This window comes from Thamnophis sirtalis, unplaced genomic scaffold, assembly GCF_051295495.1.
Source record: "Thamnophis sirtalis isolate CommonGarterSnake01/CBP01778 unplaced genomic scaffold, rThaSir2_p1.2 scaffold_2, whole genome shotgun sequence".
NCBI lineage: Eukaryota > Metazoa > Chordata > Lepidosauria > Squamata > Natricidae > Thamnophis > Thamnophis sirtalis.
The window spans coordinates 37,375,594-37,392,172 of NW_028261382.1; the positions used below are offsets into that span (position 1 = coordinate 37,375,594).

At 50.9% G+C, this 16,579-nt stretch overlaps 1 protein-coding gene across 2 annotated transcripts; it reads left to right on the forward strand.

Annotated features, from left to right (window-relative positions):
* Nucleotides 1-726: 726 nt before the first annotated feature.
* On the forward strand, nt 727-10,712 carry NACC2 (NACC family member 2). Of its 2 annotated transcripts, none has more exons than XM_087704867.1 (6): nt 727-883; nt 2,200-3,117; nt 5,658-5,825; nt 7,706-7,811; nt 8,867-8,964; nt 10,095-10,712. In XM_087704867.1, the coding sequence occupies exons 2-6, from the start codon at nt 2,259-2,261 to the stop codon at nt 10,592-10,594; spliced, it is 1,731 nt and encodes a 576-aa protein (XP_087560993.1). In that variant the 5' UTR covers nt 727-883; nt 2,200-2,258; the 3' UTR covers nt 10,595-10,712. The 2 variants fall into 2 exon arrangements, with proteins under 2 accessions (XP_087560993.1, XP_087560994.1); XM_087704868.1 differs by having other exon boundaries at nt 2,203-3,117.
* Nucleotides 10,713-16,579: the final 5,867 nt, after the last annotated feature.

Below are 16,579 nucleotides of genomic sequence, written 5' to 3' on the forward strand. Positions count from 1 at the left end.
GCCGCTGAGTTCCGCTCGGCTCCTCTCCGTCCAGGAGGGGGTTAACCCAAAAGCTGCATCAGCACTGCAGATTGCTTGAAAGACTTGGGAGGTTCTGACACTCCGAGTGTCCTAGAGAGTGGCAGGGGGGGGGGACGGAGGGGGGGACGGAGGGGGAGCCAGGCACAGCAGCGCAGAGAGGAGGCAATTCACATGCAAAACCCACACCACAAATTCCCCTCCTTCCTCTCCCCCACCACCACCACCACTCTCCCAAAAAAGTGAAAAGGTGGAAGGAGGGGGGGGGGGAAAGGAAGCCGAAAGAAAGGAAGGAACCAGCACTCTTTGGCAGCGGTGCTCTGGTGGGGCATAGCCTGAGCACTCCATCAGCAGGGTGCAGTATATCTGCCATCTTTGTTCAGGCTGCAGTGACTCATCAAAAGTCAATCTTGAACCAAGACTTCCCTGGCATTGATTCCCCCCCCCCCAACATCCCATTTCTTCCTTTCTCTCTCTCTCTCTCTCTCTCTCTCTCTCCCCCCCCTCCCCCTTTCCCCCTGCTTCGGAATTGGCATTTGCACCGGGGACCTTATCAAAGGCTGCTATTCATTGCAGACAACCGGCTGAACCGCTCAACCACCGGCTCCAGCTGCCTGCCCAGCGACCGGCCAGCCCAGGATCTTCCTTCTCCTGCTGCCGTTAAAGAGAAATCGGACTCGGCTGATCGGGAAAAAAGGAAAACCCCCCCCCACCAACAACCCCAGAAGCTTCTCATCATCGTCCCGGCGAAGGAGGAAGGGATGCTCGGATGCCGTTTCTGTCGCTCCTCCTTCGGCCCCGTCCCCTCGGTTTAGGAGACTTTCCCCGGGAAGAGCTGAGCTCCTGTTTTCATCCCCGTGGAAAGGTAGGTACGTCCGTCCGTCCGTCCGCGGGGAAAGCAGGCAGGCGAGATATGAGGCAGAGCAGAAGTTTGCTGCACGGGGGGGGGGGCTGCGCATCGCATCGGCTGGCCCCCAGGGGTGGCTGCCCAGAACGGCCGTGTGTGTGTGTGTGTGTGTGTGTGTGTGTGTAGATGCCAGGCTGTGCCCCCCCCCCCACTCCCAGGGATGCAGCTATTTGTTTAAAAAGCTCCTTTCTTTTTCCCTGGGTCTTAATTCCAGCCCTCCCCTTGGGAAAAGCGCCTCTTTCCTGGCTGGGACGACGCCCCCAGAGTTGAAAGGTGATTTGGGGGGGGGTCTATAGGTGGGTGGGCTTGGGGGTTTAGATGGTGGGAGGGTGGGGTGGGGGGAATTGTGGCAGCTCCTGTGTAATCCCATTAGAAGCACCTGCTGGGGGGGGGGGAAAGGAAGGACCGAAAGCCGCCTTCCAAAGTCAAGTTCTCGGAGTAGCTGAAGGTCCCCGCGTCCTCCCTCTGCGTCTGCTTTTTGCTGCATGCGGGCGGGAAGCGTCCCTCGTCACATCCTTAAAACACCTCCGTTGTGTGGATGCCAAGCAGAGAGCCGGACAGGTACCCCCAGAAGGCCCCTCCGTCCCTCTCCTGTCCATCCCCCGTGCCTTGGGCTCCAAGGTCCAGTGACGAAGAGGCTCCTCCTTGGAGGAGAAAAGTTTTGGCCAAAGGTTCAAGATCACAAGAACTGATGGGGTCCCGGGATGACCCTCTGAGGCTACTCTTAACAGAACAACAGAGTTGGTAGGGACAGTAGAGGTCTTCTAGTCCAATCCCCGCTGAAGCAGGGAGACTCTGTACCAGTGTTTCTCAACCTTGGCAACTTGAAGATGTCCGGACTTCAACTCCCAGAATTCCCCAGCCAGCAAATGCTGGCTGGGGAATTCTGGGAGTTGAAGTCCGGACATCTTCAAGTTGCCAAGGTTGAGAAATACTGCTCTACGCTATTCTAGACCTGAAAGTCCGCCCACTGCCAGGAGTTCGATCCTGACCGGATCGAGGCTGACTCGACCTTCCATCCTTCCCGAGGTTGGTCAAAGATCGATTTGAGGGCAAGAGGCCGGCTCCGACAACCGCTTAGAGAGGGCTGTGAAAGCGCTAAACAAATCTAAGGGCCGTTGCTATCTGGATGTCAATCACCTGATCGTGGAGATCATCCTAAGGGTGGAAAACGGCCCTAAGTCACAAACTGTTGCAAGCGGAGGATTGCCTGCGTTCAATTCAACCAAGCGTTTCCCTCCTTCCCTCCCTCTTCTCCTCCCTCCCCCCCCCAGAAGATGCGCTTTCTGTTGGATGCTGTCGCCGCGCTGAATGCGTAAGGACGGGCCGAGACATGTCCCAGATGCTGCACATCGAGATCCCCAATTTCGGGAACACCGTGCTGGGCTCCCTGAACGAGCAGCGGCTTCTGGGCCTCTACTGCGATGTCTCCATCGTGGTCAAGGGCCAGGCCTTCAAGGCCCACCGGGCGGTGCTGGCCGCCAGCAGCCTCTACTTCCGGGACCTCTTTAGTGGGAACAGCAAAAGCGCCTTCGAGCTGCCCAGCTCGGTGCCGGCTACGTGCTTCCAGCAGATCCTCTCCTTTTGCTACACGGGGAAGCTGACCATGGCGGCCAGCGAGCAGCTGGTAGTGATGTACACGGCGGGCTTCCTGCAGATCCAGCACATTGTGGAGAAAGGGACGGATTTGATGTTCAAAGTCAGCTCCCCGCACTGTGACTCTCAAACGGCCATGACCGAAGAGGCTGGCGGCTCGGAGCCCCAGAGCCCCTGCAACCCCGTGCAGATGCCCTCCATGCCTTACGTCATGTCCCCTTCGCTGCCCATCCCGCTCCTCACCCGGGTCAAGCACGAGAACCTGGAGCAGCAGGCGCCGCTGCCGGCCAAGCGGGCCTTGGAGGGGGGCCTGCGCGACGCGGCGGCGGGGGGAGGATCCTCCAGCACCACGGCGGTGAAGCTGTCCCGCGTCTCCTACTACGGGGTGCCCAGCCTCGGCCCGCTCATCTCCAGCATCCCGCAGGCGCCGTACGCCCAGGGGGAGCGGACGAGTCCCGGGGCCAGTAGCATCCCAACCACGGACAGCCCCACGTCGTACCACAACGAAGAGGATGAGGAAGATGACGAAGCCTACGACACCATGGCGGAAGAGCAATACGGGCAGATGTACATCAAGTCCACGGGGGGCTACGCAGGTAACCCTCTCCTCTTTCCCTTCCCCCTTGTTACTAACAGAATAACAGAGTCGGGAGGGACCTTGGAGGTCTCCTAGTCCAACCCCCTGCTCAGGCAGGAGACAGTGTACCATTTGAGACCTTCTTCTTCTTGGAAACCTCCAGTGATGGAGATTCCACAACTTCTGGAGGCAACTTCTGTTCCAGTGGTTGGTTGTTATAATTGTCAGGAAATCCCTCCTCAGTTCTAGCTTGCTTCTCTCCTTGGTTAGTTTCCACCCGTTGCTTCTTGCTTTGGAGAACAGGCGGACCCCCTTCTTCTTGGGGGGGTCTGCCTGTTGGGGGGAGATGGATTTGGAGTTTTTGATGATCATTGTCCAATCTCGGTGGTGGTGGTGGTGGTTCTCCTCCTCTTTCTCCTCCTCCTTTTCTTCTTCTTCTTCTTCTTCTTCTTCTCCTCCTCCTCCTCCTCCTCCTCCTCCTTCTTTCCTTCTTCTCTTTTTCTTTCTTCTTTTCTTCCTCCTTTTCTTTCTTCTTCTCCTCCTCCTTTTCTTTCTTTCCTCCTTTTCTTTCTTTTCTTCTTCTCCTCCTCCTCTTCTCCTTTCTTCACCTCCTTTTCTTTCCTCCTCCTCCTCCTCCTCCTTCTTATCCTCCTCCTTCTCCTCCTTTTCTTTCTTTCTTTTCTTCTTCTCCTCCTTTTCTTTCTTTCCTTCTCCTTTTCTTTCTTTCCTTCTCCTCCTTTTCTTTCTTTCTTTTCTTCTCCTCCTCCTCTTCCTCCTCCTTCTTTCTTCTCCTTTTCTTTCCTTCTTCTTCTTCTTCTTCTCCTCCTCCTCCTCCTTTTCTTTCTTTCTTTTCTTCTCCTCCTCCTCTTCCTCCTCCTTCTTTCTTCTCCTTTTCTTTCCTTCTTCTTCTTCTTCTCCTCCTCCTCCTCCTTTTCTTTCTTTCTTTTCTTCTTCTCCTCCTCTTCCTCCTTCCTTCTCCTCCTCCTTTTCTTTCCTCCCCCCCCTCCTCCTCCTCCTGCTCCTTCCCCCTTTTAAGAGTGAGGTACAGATTCCTCAACCCCAATATAGTTTATAAACAGTCATGACAGCTGAGTCTTCCTAGAGTGAAATGTCTTTGGATTCAGCTCAGCCTCTTGTGATTGCGGGGAGTCCTCGAGTTACAACCGGAATCGGTCCTAGGTCAGTTTTTTCGGTGCCATTGTTTAGGTGTTTAGGTGTTTATTATAATTTATAGGCCGCCCTTTTCCCTGAGGGGACTCAGGGCGGCTTACAAAACACGGGAAAGGGGGTACAAGACTTTGTGTACCCCCTTTGTGACTTTGAATGGTCGCTAAACGAATGGTTGTAAGTCGAGGATCCCCTGCACGGAGTTTCTCCCTCTTTTCGTTCTTCTTGCAACCCGCCAGTAGTGAGACATTCGGTTGAGACCTTCCGCTGTGGCTCCTGGGACAGTCCACGCTCTATAATGAAGCCTCAGAAAAAGGTCTTCTAGAGCTTAGATATAGATATATAATAATGAGCGAAAGGGGCTCCAGAAATAGATACCCACTCGTGGAATTTCCTAACTGCAGGAAAGAGCCGGGTCTGATTGGGGTCTCTGGGTTTGTCTTCCCAATTGATGAGGGTCTTGGGCTATTTTAGGAGGGAGAAGCTGAAGGCCTCTCCTTCCCAAGTTGGTCGTTCCCACGAGAAGCCCCTTCGGTGGGGAAACGACACTGCCCAATAATCACAGATCCACATTGGTTTAGTGCTTAAGGCACCAGGCTAGAAAGCCAGAGGTGGTGAGTTCTAGTCCTGCTTTAGGCAGAAAAGCCGGCTGGGTGACTTTATTATTTTATTTTATTTATTAGACTTATATACCGCTTCATAGGGCCTTCAGCCCTCTCTAAGTGGTTTACAGAGTCAGCACATTGCCCCCACAGTCTGGGTCCTCATTTCACCCACCTCGGAAGGATGGAAGGCTGAGTCAACCTTGAGCGGGTGAGATTTGAACCACCGAACTGCAGAACTGCAGTCAGCTGAAGTGGCCTGCAGTACTGCAGATGGGGAGTTCTAGTCCCACCTTCTTCATGAAAGCTGGCTGGGTGACTGGGCCAATCACCAGGAGATGGGGAGTTCTAGTCCTGCCTTAGGTGTGAACGCCGGCTGGGTGACTTCAGATTAGTCACTAGTAGATGGGGAGTTCTAGTCCCACCTTCTCCATGAAAGTCGGCTGGGTGATTTTGGGCCAATCACCAGGAGATGGGGAGTTCTAGTCCTGCCTTAGGCGCAAAAGCTGGCTGGGTGACGTCAGGTTAGTCACCAGGAGACGGGGAGTTCTAGTCCCACCTTCTCCATGAAAGTCGGCTGGGTGACTGGGCCAATCACCAGGAGATGGGGAGTTCTAGTCCTGCCTTAGGCGCGAAAGCCGGCTGGGTGACTTCAGGTTAGTCACCAGGAGACGGGGAGTTCTAGTCCCACTTTCTTCATGAAAGGAGGTGGGACTAGAACTCTCGATTCCTGAGTGTGAATCGAACTCCCGTTTCCTGAGTGTGACTCCTCCTCTTCCTCCTTTCCAAGGGCCTCCAGAGAAGACGGAGCAAATCCCCGTGGAGAGCCGGTCCTGCGTCCTCATCCGGCGCGATCTGGTAGCTCTCCCGGCCAGCCTGATCAGCCAGATTGGTTACCGCTGCCACCCGAAGCTCTACTCGGAAGGCGATCCTGGAGAAAAACTTGAATTGGTTGCAGGTATTTATGAGCAGGGCCCACGCCTGGGCGCAAAACGAGCCCCCCCACCCCCTTTATGCCAGGAGCCCCGTAAGCATTAAAAGGATATCATCATCCTCAGTAACGGCAGATAAAAGCCTCAAACTCACAACGGGTGGGAAATCCGGGAAATTACAAGCGAGCGTACGATCTCGGTGTTGCAGTCCAATCTTAGATGTAGGAATCGACTGGAGGGAAGCAATGGCTTTTACGTCAAGTTTATTATTGTTACTATTATTATTGTTATCTCTTTTATTCATAAACATGAAACTCAAGCCAAATGAACATTCAGAAATGCGTCACAAATACCATTGGCCGGTGCTGATGGTTGATACGGGTTGCTGCCAGCATCCTAGATATCAACTTATTATTATTTCTTTTATCCATTAAGCATGGAACTCAGGCAAGTGAACATTTAAAGATGGGTCACAAATCCCATTGACTGGTGCTGATGGTTGATACGGGTTGCTGCGAGCATTCTAGGTATCAACCAAGTATTATTATTATTTCTTTTATCCATTAAGCATGGAACTCAGGCAAGTGGACATTTAAAGATGGGTCACAAATCCCATTGACTGGTGCTGATGGTTGATACGGGTTGCTGCCAGCGTCCTGGGTATCAACCAAGTATTATTATTATTTCTTTTATCCATTAAGCATGAAACTCAGTCAAGTGGACATTTAAAGATGGGTCACAAATCCCATTGACTGGTTCTAATGGTTGATACGGGTTGCTGCAAGCATTCTAGGTATCAACCAAGTATTATTATTATTTCTTTTATTCATTAAGCATGAAACTCAGGCAAGTGGACATTTAAAGATGGGTCACAAATACCATAGGCCAGTGCTGATGGTTGATGCGGGTTGCTGCCCAACATCCTGGGTACCAACCAAGAACCTTCTTAAAATATACGATGTTCCGAGTAGCTTTTTGCAGTTCCGCTGGTGTTATTGGAAGAAGCTGCAAATCCTTGATGTGTTTTGTAAAATTCTTGGACAGGGTACCAAGTGCCCCGATGACCTTGGGTATCACTGTTACATGCTTCATCCATAATCGGGTAGTTTTATTTTATTATTATTATTATTAATCGCACAGTCAGCTCAGAGGAGATTTGGAATTTCTCCCCACTAACTGAGTCCTGGGGTTAACCCTAACTTTGCTAAACAGAAGTGAAGAAGTTGACTACCTGTATTCACCTACAGGTAACCCTCAATTTACGACCATAATGGGGGGAGTAAAAGTTCCGTTTCTAAGCAAGGCGGCTGTGGCGTGACTCTCGCGTGGCGTCATCCTTTGCCACCGCCGCTAAGCAAATCACTGAACTTGTTACGTGAATCACACGGCTGTTAAATGAATCGGGCTTCCCCCATTGACTTGTCTTGTCGGAGGCCAGCGGTGTGTGTGTCCGTCCTGGGGCGGGGGGGGGGGGTTCTACAACTGTTGTAACTACACAACAGTTGCCAAGCATCTGGATTTGAATCGGGGAGGCCGCAGCAGTGACAGTGTGATGACTGACAGTGTCAAATTTTTCCCCCCACTGTTGTAATTTCAGGGGCCACTAAAAATCTCATTCATAAAATAATAAAGTGAAAGATTCGGATTCGAACCCCAAACCCACCCCTTCTTTTCTCTGCTTTTAAATTCCGTGCGTGGCCTTTGGAGGCCGATGTTTCATCTTCAGGGGCCTGGAAGAAGGAGCTTCCCTCAGTCCTACTATCAAACGGCGTAATTGCTCTGCTGGGAATTATTGATTTTTCTCCCTTTAAAAAAGCCTCTAATTGAATTCCTTCACGGTGCTCAGCCTCTCTCCCTTCCTCCTCCTCCTCCTCCTCCTTTTCTTCTCCCCCCCCCCCACCTCCAGGTTCTGGGGTTTACATCACCCGAGGGCAGCTCATGAATTGTCACCTCTGTGCAGGTGTGAAGCACAAAGTCCTCCTGCGACGCCTCCTGGCCACCTTCTTCGACAGGTAGGGTGGCCGCCTCCCCCCCCCGCCCTCCTCTTCTTCGCCTTTAGACCGGGTTAAAAAAAATAAAATGCTTTCCTACCAGTCAGGAAAAGGAAGTTCAGAGCCTTTGTGGGAATCAGAGCAGAGCACAGAAGAAACACTTGGAAAAAACAAGGAATGTTTTAAATTGTTTATTTCTAGGTATTCCTTTTTTATCCCGGCATCATAGCTCAAGGCAGTGAACACATTTCAACACGCCTTCTCCTCCTATTTTCCCCCATAACAACCCTGTGAGGTGGGCTGGGCTGAGAGAGAGAGGGGGGGGGAGGGACTGGCCCAAGTCACCCAGCTGGCTTTCACGCCTTAGGCAGGACTAGAACTCCCCGTCTCCTGGTGATTGGCCCAAAATCACCCAACCAGCTTTCATGCCTAGAGGACTAGAACTCCCCGTCTCCTGGTGATTGGCCCAAAATTGCCCAACCGGCTTTTACCCCTTAGGCAGGACTAGAACTCCCCGTCTCCTGGTGATTGGCCCAGAGTCACCCAACCGACTTTCACTCCTTAGGCAGGACTAGAACTCACCATCTCCTGGTGATTGGCCCAAAGTCACCCAACCAGCTTTCATGCCTAGAGGACTAGAACTCACCGTCTCCTGGTGATTGGCCCAAAATTGCCCAACCAGCTTTCATGCCTAGAGGACTAGAACTCCCCATCTCCTGGTGATTGGCCCAAAATTGCCCAACCAGCTTTTACCCCTTAGGCAGGACTAGAACTCCCCATCTCCTGGTGATTGGGCCCAGAGTCACTTAGCTGACTTTCATGGCTAAGACAGGACTGCATTGGGTCCAAGTTTAAACTGGGTTAGGGTCGATTAGGATCTGCCTGAAGCTTCCCGGCTCTCTTGCCCAGCGGTGGGAGATAATGGCTTGTTGGAGGCTTTGTTCCGAGGTCCGAGAGGTGGACTTGCAGCTCCCAGAATTCCCCACCCAACGAGGCTACGTTATAAATTGAGGTCTAGCTGTAAGGAGGCATATTTTCCTGAGGTTTTTTTCCCCCTCTGCTCCTTCTGGAAACAGGAACACTTTGGCCAACAGCTGTGGAACTGGAATTCGCTCTTCCACCAGTGACCCCAGCCGGAAACCGCTGGAGAGCCGAGTGCTCAATGCTGTGAAATGTGAGTAGGAGGAGGACACGAATGGCCCTCCGGGCGAAGCTAGGAGGGAGCAGGGAGCTAATGATAGAGGGAGGGAGGGATACTGTAGATCATGTAGAGATAGACAGACAGACAGACAGTGTTGTGGCCCGCCAGCATCCAGTGGCCAGCTGGTAGCAGAGGTTCGGACAGTGAGGAGGTTGGGGAGGAAGATGGGCCAGTCCTGGAGTCTGGGGAAGGCTCTGAGGAGGGCTCTGTGTCGGAGGCAGAGAGGGGGCCAGGGATGTATGACAGTTGTCAGCTGCCGAGAGAGAGCCGAGGTGGCGCAGTGGTTAAATGCAGCACTGCAGGCTACTTCAGCTGACTGCAGTTCTGCAGTTCGGCTGTTCAAATCTCACCAGCTCAGGGTTGACTCAGCCTTCCATCCTTCCGAGGAGGGTCAAATGAGGACCCAGACTGTGGGGGCGATATGCTGACTCTGTAAACCGCTTAGAGAGGGCTGAAAGCCCCATGAAGCGGTATATAAGTCTAACTGCTATTGCTATTGCCTTCCGAGTCAGACATCAGTGAGGCAGAAGAACAGCTGGAGACTGTTCCCAGTGTGCGCGTGCGCAGAGTGGCCAGACGAAGGGAGGAGCTAAGGAACAAGGGTCGACTCGGGAGTAGGGCCACAGGTGGAGGGTGAATGCATAGATAGATGATAGGTACTAGAGATGATAGCGAGATAGATATAGATTAGATGGATGGATGGATGACAGGTAGACGGACAGGGAGACTTTTCAGAACAGATTCTGCAGCTCTCCCCCCTCCCGTGACTCGTCTAGACCAGTGTTTCTCAACCTTGGTAACTTGAAGATGTCCGGACTTCAACTCCCAGAATTCCCCAGCCAGCGAATGCTGGCTGGGGAATTCTGGGAGTTGAAGTCCGGACATCTTCAAGTTACCAAGGTTGAGAAACACTGGTCTAGACAACTGGAACTCTCCTCAAAGCTCTCTCATGCCCTTCATTCCTTGAGCCTCGCTTACCGCAGAGGGAAGCCTCCCCTGGCCGTACCTGCCCAGCCCGCCCCGTGAGCCCCCCCCCATCCCCTCGCAGCCTCTTCCCTCCCTCGGCTGAACCCTCTCCCCTTCCCCCCCACCTGTCTTTGCAGTGTATTGTCAGAATTTTGCCCCCAGTTTCAAGGAGAGCGAGATGAACGTCATCGCGGCCGACATGTGCACGAACGCCCGCCGGGTGCGGAAGCGGTGGCTGCCCAAGATTAAGTCCATGCTGCCCGAGGGGATGGAGATGTACCGCTCCGTCATGGGCTCCACCACCGCCAACGTCCTCCTGGACCCCGAATTCCAGCCGTCCAGCGCGCAGATGTTTGAGCAGCGGATCTATGCAGAGAGGAGAGGGGATTCCGGGACGATTGTGGCCCTCAGAACTAACACCGTCACGGTCGACCGGAGCAACGGGACCGGCCCTTTGTTTGAGCCGAGCGAGGAGGGCGAAGGGGCCGGCTCGGTCATCCAGGAGTCGGCTGGCCCAGAAGCCATGGCTTCCGATACCCAAAGCACCTCACAGCCCTTCGAGGAAGGATCGGGGTCCCCCGGGCGGCCGGAAACTCCCGCGGGGCGGCCGGAGGCGGCCTACGGGGCCCCCTTATGAACTAGACCGCCGAGGGTGGAGTCTACCGCCCTCTGGAAGGATCTGTAACCCTAAAGCTGCTTGCATGTTCTTATTAATTACCAGAAGCAAAACGAAACCAACCCCATTACGATCAAACCGTTTCCCTACTGAACTGCTACCTGTTGCCTGAGAAAATCCGATTGTTTCCTTTTTGAGTCTGCTCGCGCTTAGGGTCGAAGAAGGGCGTCGCCCGGTGGGAAGAGCCCCTGCGTCCCCAGATTGGTACAGAAAGGAGTAGCGGGGGGTTCCTTCCCCCCCACCCCTAAACAAGGAAGGAAACTGTGTTCACCCCACCTGTTTAGCAGCCAAGAACCGGCCGTCTCGAGGGCGTCTTGGGAGAAGTTAGCGGTGATCGTTACCCTGCTTTTGATTCAGTCGGACGCAGGTCTCCTGGGCTCGGGTCTTTGGGGTTCAAACCCTTGCGTGGTTGAGCAACAGGGAGAAACCGCCCTAACCACTGCTGTAGTAAATGCGGAGCGCCGTTCCCTACACCCCTCCAGGCACAAAAAAGTTGGGATACCTTTCCTTTCCGCCATTCCTCCCCCCCACCGACTTGGTTGTCCACCCGTTCTGCCCTCCCGCGTTTCCTCGCGTTTTCCTCCCTGTTTCCCTCGGGGGGGGTGCAGGACGAGAGACCCAGCTGGTCTCCTGGCATGCTTGCAGGGGACCTGGCTCTGGGTCCTTTGCGTTGGCGTGGAAGCTCTGGGCAAAAGGCATTCCGAGTCTAAGGTCGTTGGCGATATCTAGGTTTCCCGGCGTCATCACGGACCTCCTGCGCTTGCTACCGAACCGGTAGCGGAGATAAGAGGATTTCACGCCGGGTTTCATAACCCAGAGCGGTTTCGAACGGCGGACTTCAACTCCCAGGATTCCCCAGCCAGCGCGGAATTCTGGGAGTTGACGTCCGCCCGTCTTAAAGCGACCACCGAGATGGCGAAAACGCTTGGTTTAATTGAAACGGCGGCCTGTCTGAACTGGTCCTGCTTCGTTGCTCAGGGCAAAATGGAGATTTTGGGTGGGGAGGTTGAGGGGGGTTGGGAACCATAGGCTTCTTGGCTCTTTCTCCCGGGAATGGGGGAAGCTGCTTATAGCGAAATGCATGTCGTTTGGCCACGCAGGTTATCGTAACTCGCATGGACTTCCCCACCCCCATTGTGTTTGGATCTAACCTTATGAGAGAAAGGAAGAATTGCTGGCTTTGCGTCCGGGATTATGCGCCTTCGATGGGTAGCCGGCTTCCGATTCCCCCCCCCTCCTCCCCCAATCCATTCGGTCACTTTCCCAAACTACGACGGGAAGCGCTAACCCTGTTGTGGCGACTGAGGTTTGCTTTGACAAAGACCGAGGTCGTGATAGGCAGCACAGCCTCCCATCGATGGCGGCTTTGCCCGGCGTCGAGCTTCAGGCAGATGAAATCTCTTGGGGATTTCAAGGACTTTTTGGAGGAGCCCCCCCTTCTCTTGGGGATTTCAAGGACTTTTCGATTTGTTTTCCTGGCAGCAATAAGAAACTAGAAATTAATTTAAAAAATAAAAACAAATACTGCCCCAGCCCGGCTTACAACGATGAGATCTCCTCGTGGTCTCCTTCCCCTAACCAAACCCACCTGCGCTTAGCTTCTTTTTGCAGCCAGCCATGGGGCTGATGATCCATCCACCCCCCCCCCTGCCTCCCCCCCCTCCCCAGTAGCTGTCCTAGCCCCCCCACCCCTGGTCAAAGTCGCAGGACGGAAGCAAAATACTTGAACGGCTCAGAGCAGGATCCGAAGACAGCATCGCGTTGCACAGTTCGAATATATTTTTGTACCAAGCACAATTTTATGTAACGTCTTTCTTTTTTTGGGGGGTGGGGTGGGGAGGGGCTGAGTGGTGGGGGGGCGGGAGAGAGTCAGGCTCGGATTTTCTCGGTGGCTTTTGACTTTGGAGACGAGAAGGAAAGCGTGAAAAACCTGAAAACAATGTGAAGAGTTTTAAGGCAGGGTCTTCCGAAAGGGGGGAGCCCAGCCACTTGCACTAAATGACCCCCCCTGAAATGTGGGGCGGGGGTCCCTGGTGGCCCCCCCCCCATCGGGGGCTTTTCTCCTTCCCAGCCAGAAAGGAAAACGGTGACACCCCCCCCCTCCAAACCCCCCCCCCCAACCTCTTGGCCATGAAGGACCACAAGAGGAAGGGGGAAATTAATTGCAACCTGGTTTTCTTTCTCAGTGCCTTATCCCAGTGTTTCTCAACCTTGGCAACTTGAAGATGTCCGGACTTCAACTCCCAGAATTCCCCAGCCAGCGAATGCTGGCTGGGGAATTCTGGGAGTTGAAGTCCGGACATCTTCAAGTTGCCAAGGTTGAGAAACACTGCCTTATCCTATTCCTTCCCATGGAGAGAGAAAAAATAAAAGATTTGATTTCAATAGCCTATCAAATCCCTTTCTCCATTTCCTCCCCCCCTCCCTTCATTCATTGACCACGCCCTTCCCCAACCTGGAGCTCCCGTCTTGGGTTGGATTCCGACCCCCATGCTTCCCAGCCAGGCGACTCCGGGAAGGGCCTCGGCGCCCGGACGTCGCTCTCGGACTGTAACGAGGCATCCCGCGTGACGGTGGGGACGGAACCCCCCCCCTTTGTAGATTTAACTTAGGAAAAGAGAAAATACGTATTTATGGTATGTCTGCACCTTTATTCTGAATGCTCGACTGTTAGCAATATTACCTGTGTATATTATATTATATATATATATATATAAATATTATATATGTATATGAAAAGTTATATCAAGCACCTTTTTAAAGAAGAGAAGACTGTAAAAAGAAAACTCGGATGGGCTTTAGCGATGGCCACGATTGGGAATCCTGGTAGGATTTCGTCCCATTTTTCTGGGATTTTGCGGCTCTCCCGTTGCCCTTCCCCCCCCAATACGTGGTCTTCACTTCCCTGGGGGGTGGACAGGGGGAGGGCTACCCTCCGAAGCCCCCCTTTGGAGTTTGCCACAAAACCTTTGACAAATTGAAACGTAAGGTTCCAGAAATCCAATTTCATTCCAAAGTCGGTATTAAGCCATATTCTGGACATTGAGGATCATTGGTTACTGTTTTTCCTTTTTGGTTTAACTTCCTTCGTGGGAAATGCTTTAAATTCTATTCTGAAATTGCTGTAGAAACAATTCTGGATATTTAAAAAAATCATATCACGCAGCTAAAGCCTTCCTTCCTTCCTTCCTTCCTTCCTTTCCTGTTGTCTTCATCTCCTTCTTTCTCTGCCTCCCTCCCTCTCCCTCCTTCTTTTGCCTCTGTTCTTTCTTCCTTCCTGATTTCCCTCTCACATATCCTCAGATTTGCTCTTAGGGTTTCCATTCCTTTATTTCTTTTTCTGTCTTTTTCCCCTGCGTTCTCTCTTTTTAAACCTGTTTCCCCAAGTAACTTGGCTCCAAATTGATCTCAAGTTTAAAATATTGGGCCCCAAAACTGTGTTTTTCTGCTGTATCTCCCCCCACCACCACCTACTCCCCAATGTGGCCTTAAGAAAGACACCTGTAGATCGTGCTCAGCTTTACAGGTATAACCTTTTATTTTCCCGGCCCTCCAAGTGCGGCCCAAGGCATGTAAAATCCTGCTGCTTCTGTCACTCATTTTCTTGCAGGGGGACGTCGGGGGGGAACCTGGCACCCATTAGGTCAAGCAGTCTCCCTGCTTGCCAGGTAGAGACCTCTCCGCCTTTGGCGTCGAGATGGCAGAGAGGGCTTGCTTATAAAAGCTCTCTCTCTCCCCTTGGCACTGATTCCTGCAACCTCCTTTTGCAGACTTTTAGCTGATTTCCCCCCCTCTAGACAAATTACCCCCCTCCCTCAAAACTGGTTGCATGGAGCCCTCTGCAGGACTGATGCCATTCCCAGATGTAGTTCCAGGTGCCCAGGGATAACAGATGTTATATGCACCCTTCTCAAGGGCATCTTTGCTGGACAAAAGTCTCAGCCCGTCATATTTCTGCTGTAGCTTCCCAAAGGGCACAAGGACCGAAGGCCTTTTATTTTTTTGGCCTGTTCTTCCGAGGTGATGTAGGAATCTCACCAAATAGGACCAGTCGTAATAGTTGCAGTGAATTTAAGGCTCCTTTTGGGGTGCATTTAAAAAGTTCGAGGGGTGATGGGAGGTCCAGAAATGCAAAATATTAAATAAACATAAATTTTTTAAAAGAAACATCTATGAAGATTCTCCGTCATCCAGGTCACCGTTGTCCCAAAAATGCTTTTCAAGAGGCAACTGCCAGAAAGTCTTGAAAAAAACAAACATTTGGGATAAATTTTAAAAAAGGTGTTTGGGGGGTGGGGGTGGAATCCATTTAATGTCCACATTTCTGCTGTGAAAAAAAACCCTTTTTATCCAAATCTGCCAAAATCTCCTTTGGGCCAAATTCACTGGCACTTCGAAACGTCTCCAAACCTTTTAAGCCTCAAATCTGCTTCCACACACACACACACATATCTTTTTTGCACTTTTGCGACCGAAACTGGGAGGGGGGAAGGGAGGGGAAAAGGGGCAGGGGAGGGGAGCCAAACCTTGCAATACTAATGTTTTTTTTTAGCGTTCTAAAATGACTAAAAAAACACAAAAAAAATACTCCAGAAGTTGATGCGTGAGTCTATAGATATTTTTAACTTGAATCTTTGGATGGCACTTGAGTCTCAAAAACTGTCCATCTTGGCAACTGTCAGGGAGAAGCGTCTTAAGGGAACAAGGGTGTTCAGAAAGAGCCTGTATTAAAGTATCCAATAGTACTGTAATTCATGACTGTTAATAATAATAATAATAATAATAATAATAAATAATTCCAGTGCTTAGAGGGAAGTTTTTGCAGCGCTGCCGAAAATTATGTTGCAGCCGTGCTAACTCACTTCTTTTCTGTTGATTGTTTACGTGCCATTTCTCTCATATCTAGCTCAAGACTGTTACGTTAAGCCTTGATCGATGATCTGTTTAAACCATCACTGCATACACAAGTTCTAAAGCAAGGTTTAAAGTCATCCCTTGGCGGAGCCTCCTCTAATAGGAGTTCAGTGTGGTCAGACCTATTTCATATACCGTAAAGGGAGGGGGAAAATCCGTTTAAAAAAAAATGTGAATAATGAATGAGAAAATGCTTTGTAAAATTCACATTTACAAAATAATAAAAGTATGTTGAAAATTACACCTCTTGCTCCTGTTTTTTCCCCCAGCGTCCTCAAAAGCTGCTCAGAATAGAATAGAATAGAATAGAATAGAATAGAATAGAAAGATGGAATGGAATGAATAGAGATAATAGAATAGATAAATTTAACAAAGAATAGAATAGAGAAGAGAACATAGAATAGAGAATAGAATAATAGAATAGAATATGAAAATAATAAAATAGAATATGAATGAATAGAATAGAATATGAAAAGGATAGGATAGAAATATGGAATGGAATAGAATAGAATAGAATATGAAAAGGATAGGATAGAAATATGGAATCGAATAGGAATATGGAATGAATAGAGATAGAATAGCATACAGAATAGACAATTGAATAGAATAGATTAAACATGGAGGAGAAGAGAATAGAGAATAGAATATAGAATTCTTTATTGGCAAAGTGTGATTGGACACACAAGGAATTTCTCTTTGGTGCAGATGCTCTCAGTGGACATAAACATTACAAGATAGGCAGGAAATAAATTTGATAAATAAATTAAATCTTGGGATGAAGTACCCCAATACAGTCCTGCCAACAAGGTGCATTTGAATAGCATCTGTTCTTATTATATCCCACTTTTATTAGTTTATAAGTAACTCAAGGCAGAGTAACATCCCTCTTTTCTATTTCCCCCCACAACAACAACAACCCTATAAGGTGGGTCCGGCTCAGAGAAAGGGCCTGGCCCAAAGTCACCCAGCTGGCTTTCATGCCTAAGGCAGTACTAGAACTCCCCGTCTCCTGGTGATTGGCCCACAATGGTT

Excerpts from the sequence above, each read along its gene's own strand:
- NACC2 (XM_087704867.1), top strand. The coding sequence starts at position 2,259 with ATGTCCCAGATGCTGCACATCGAGATCCCCAATTTCGGGAACACCGTG. Across the intron at positions 5,826-7,705 it reads AAAACTTGAATTGGTTGCAG|GTTCTGGGGTTTACATCACC; the intron begins GTATTTATGAGC and ends CCCCACCTCCAG. Across the intron at positions 7,812-8,866 it reads CTGGCCACCTTCTTCGACAG|GAACACTTTGGCCAACAGCT; the intron begins GTAGGGTGGCCG and ends TTCTGGAAACAG.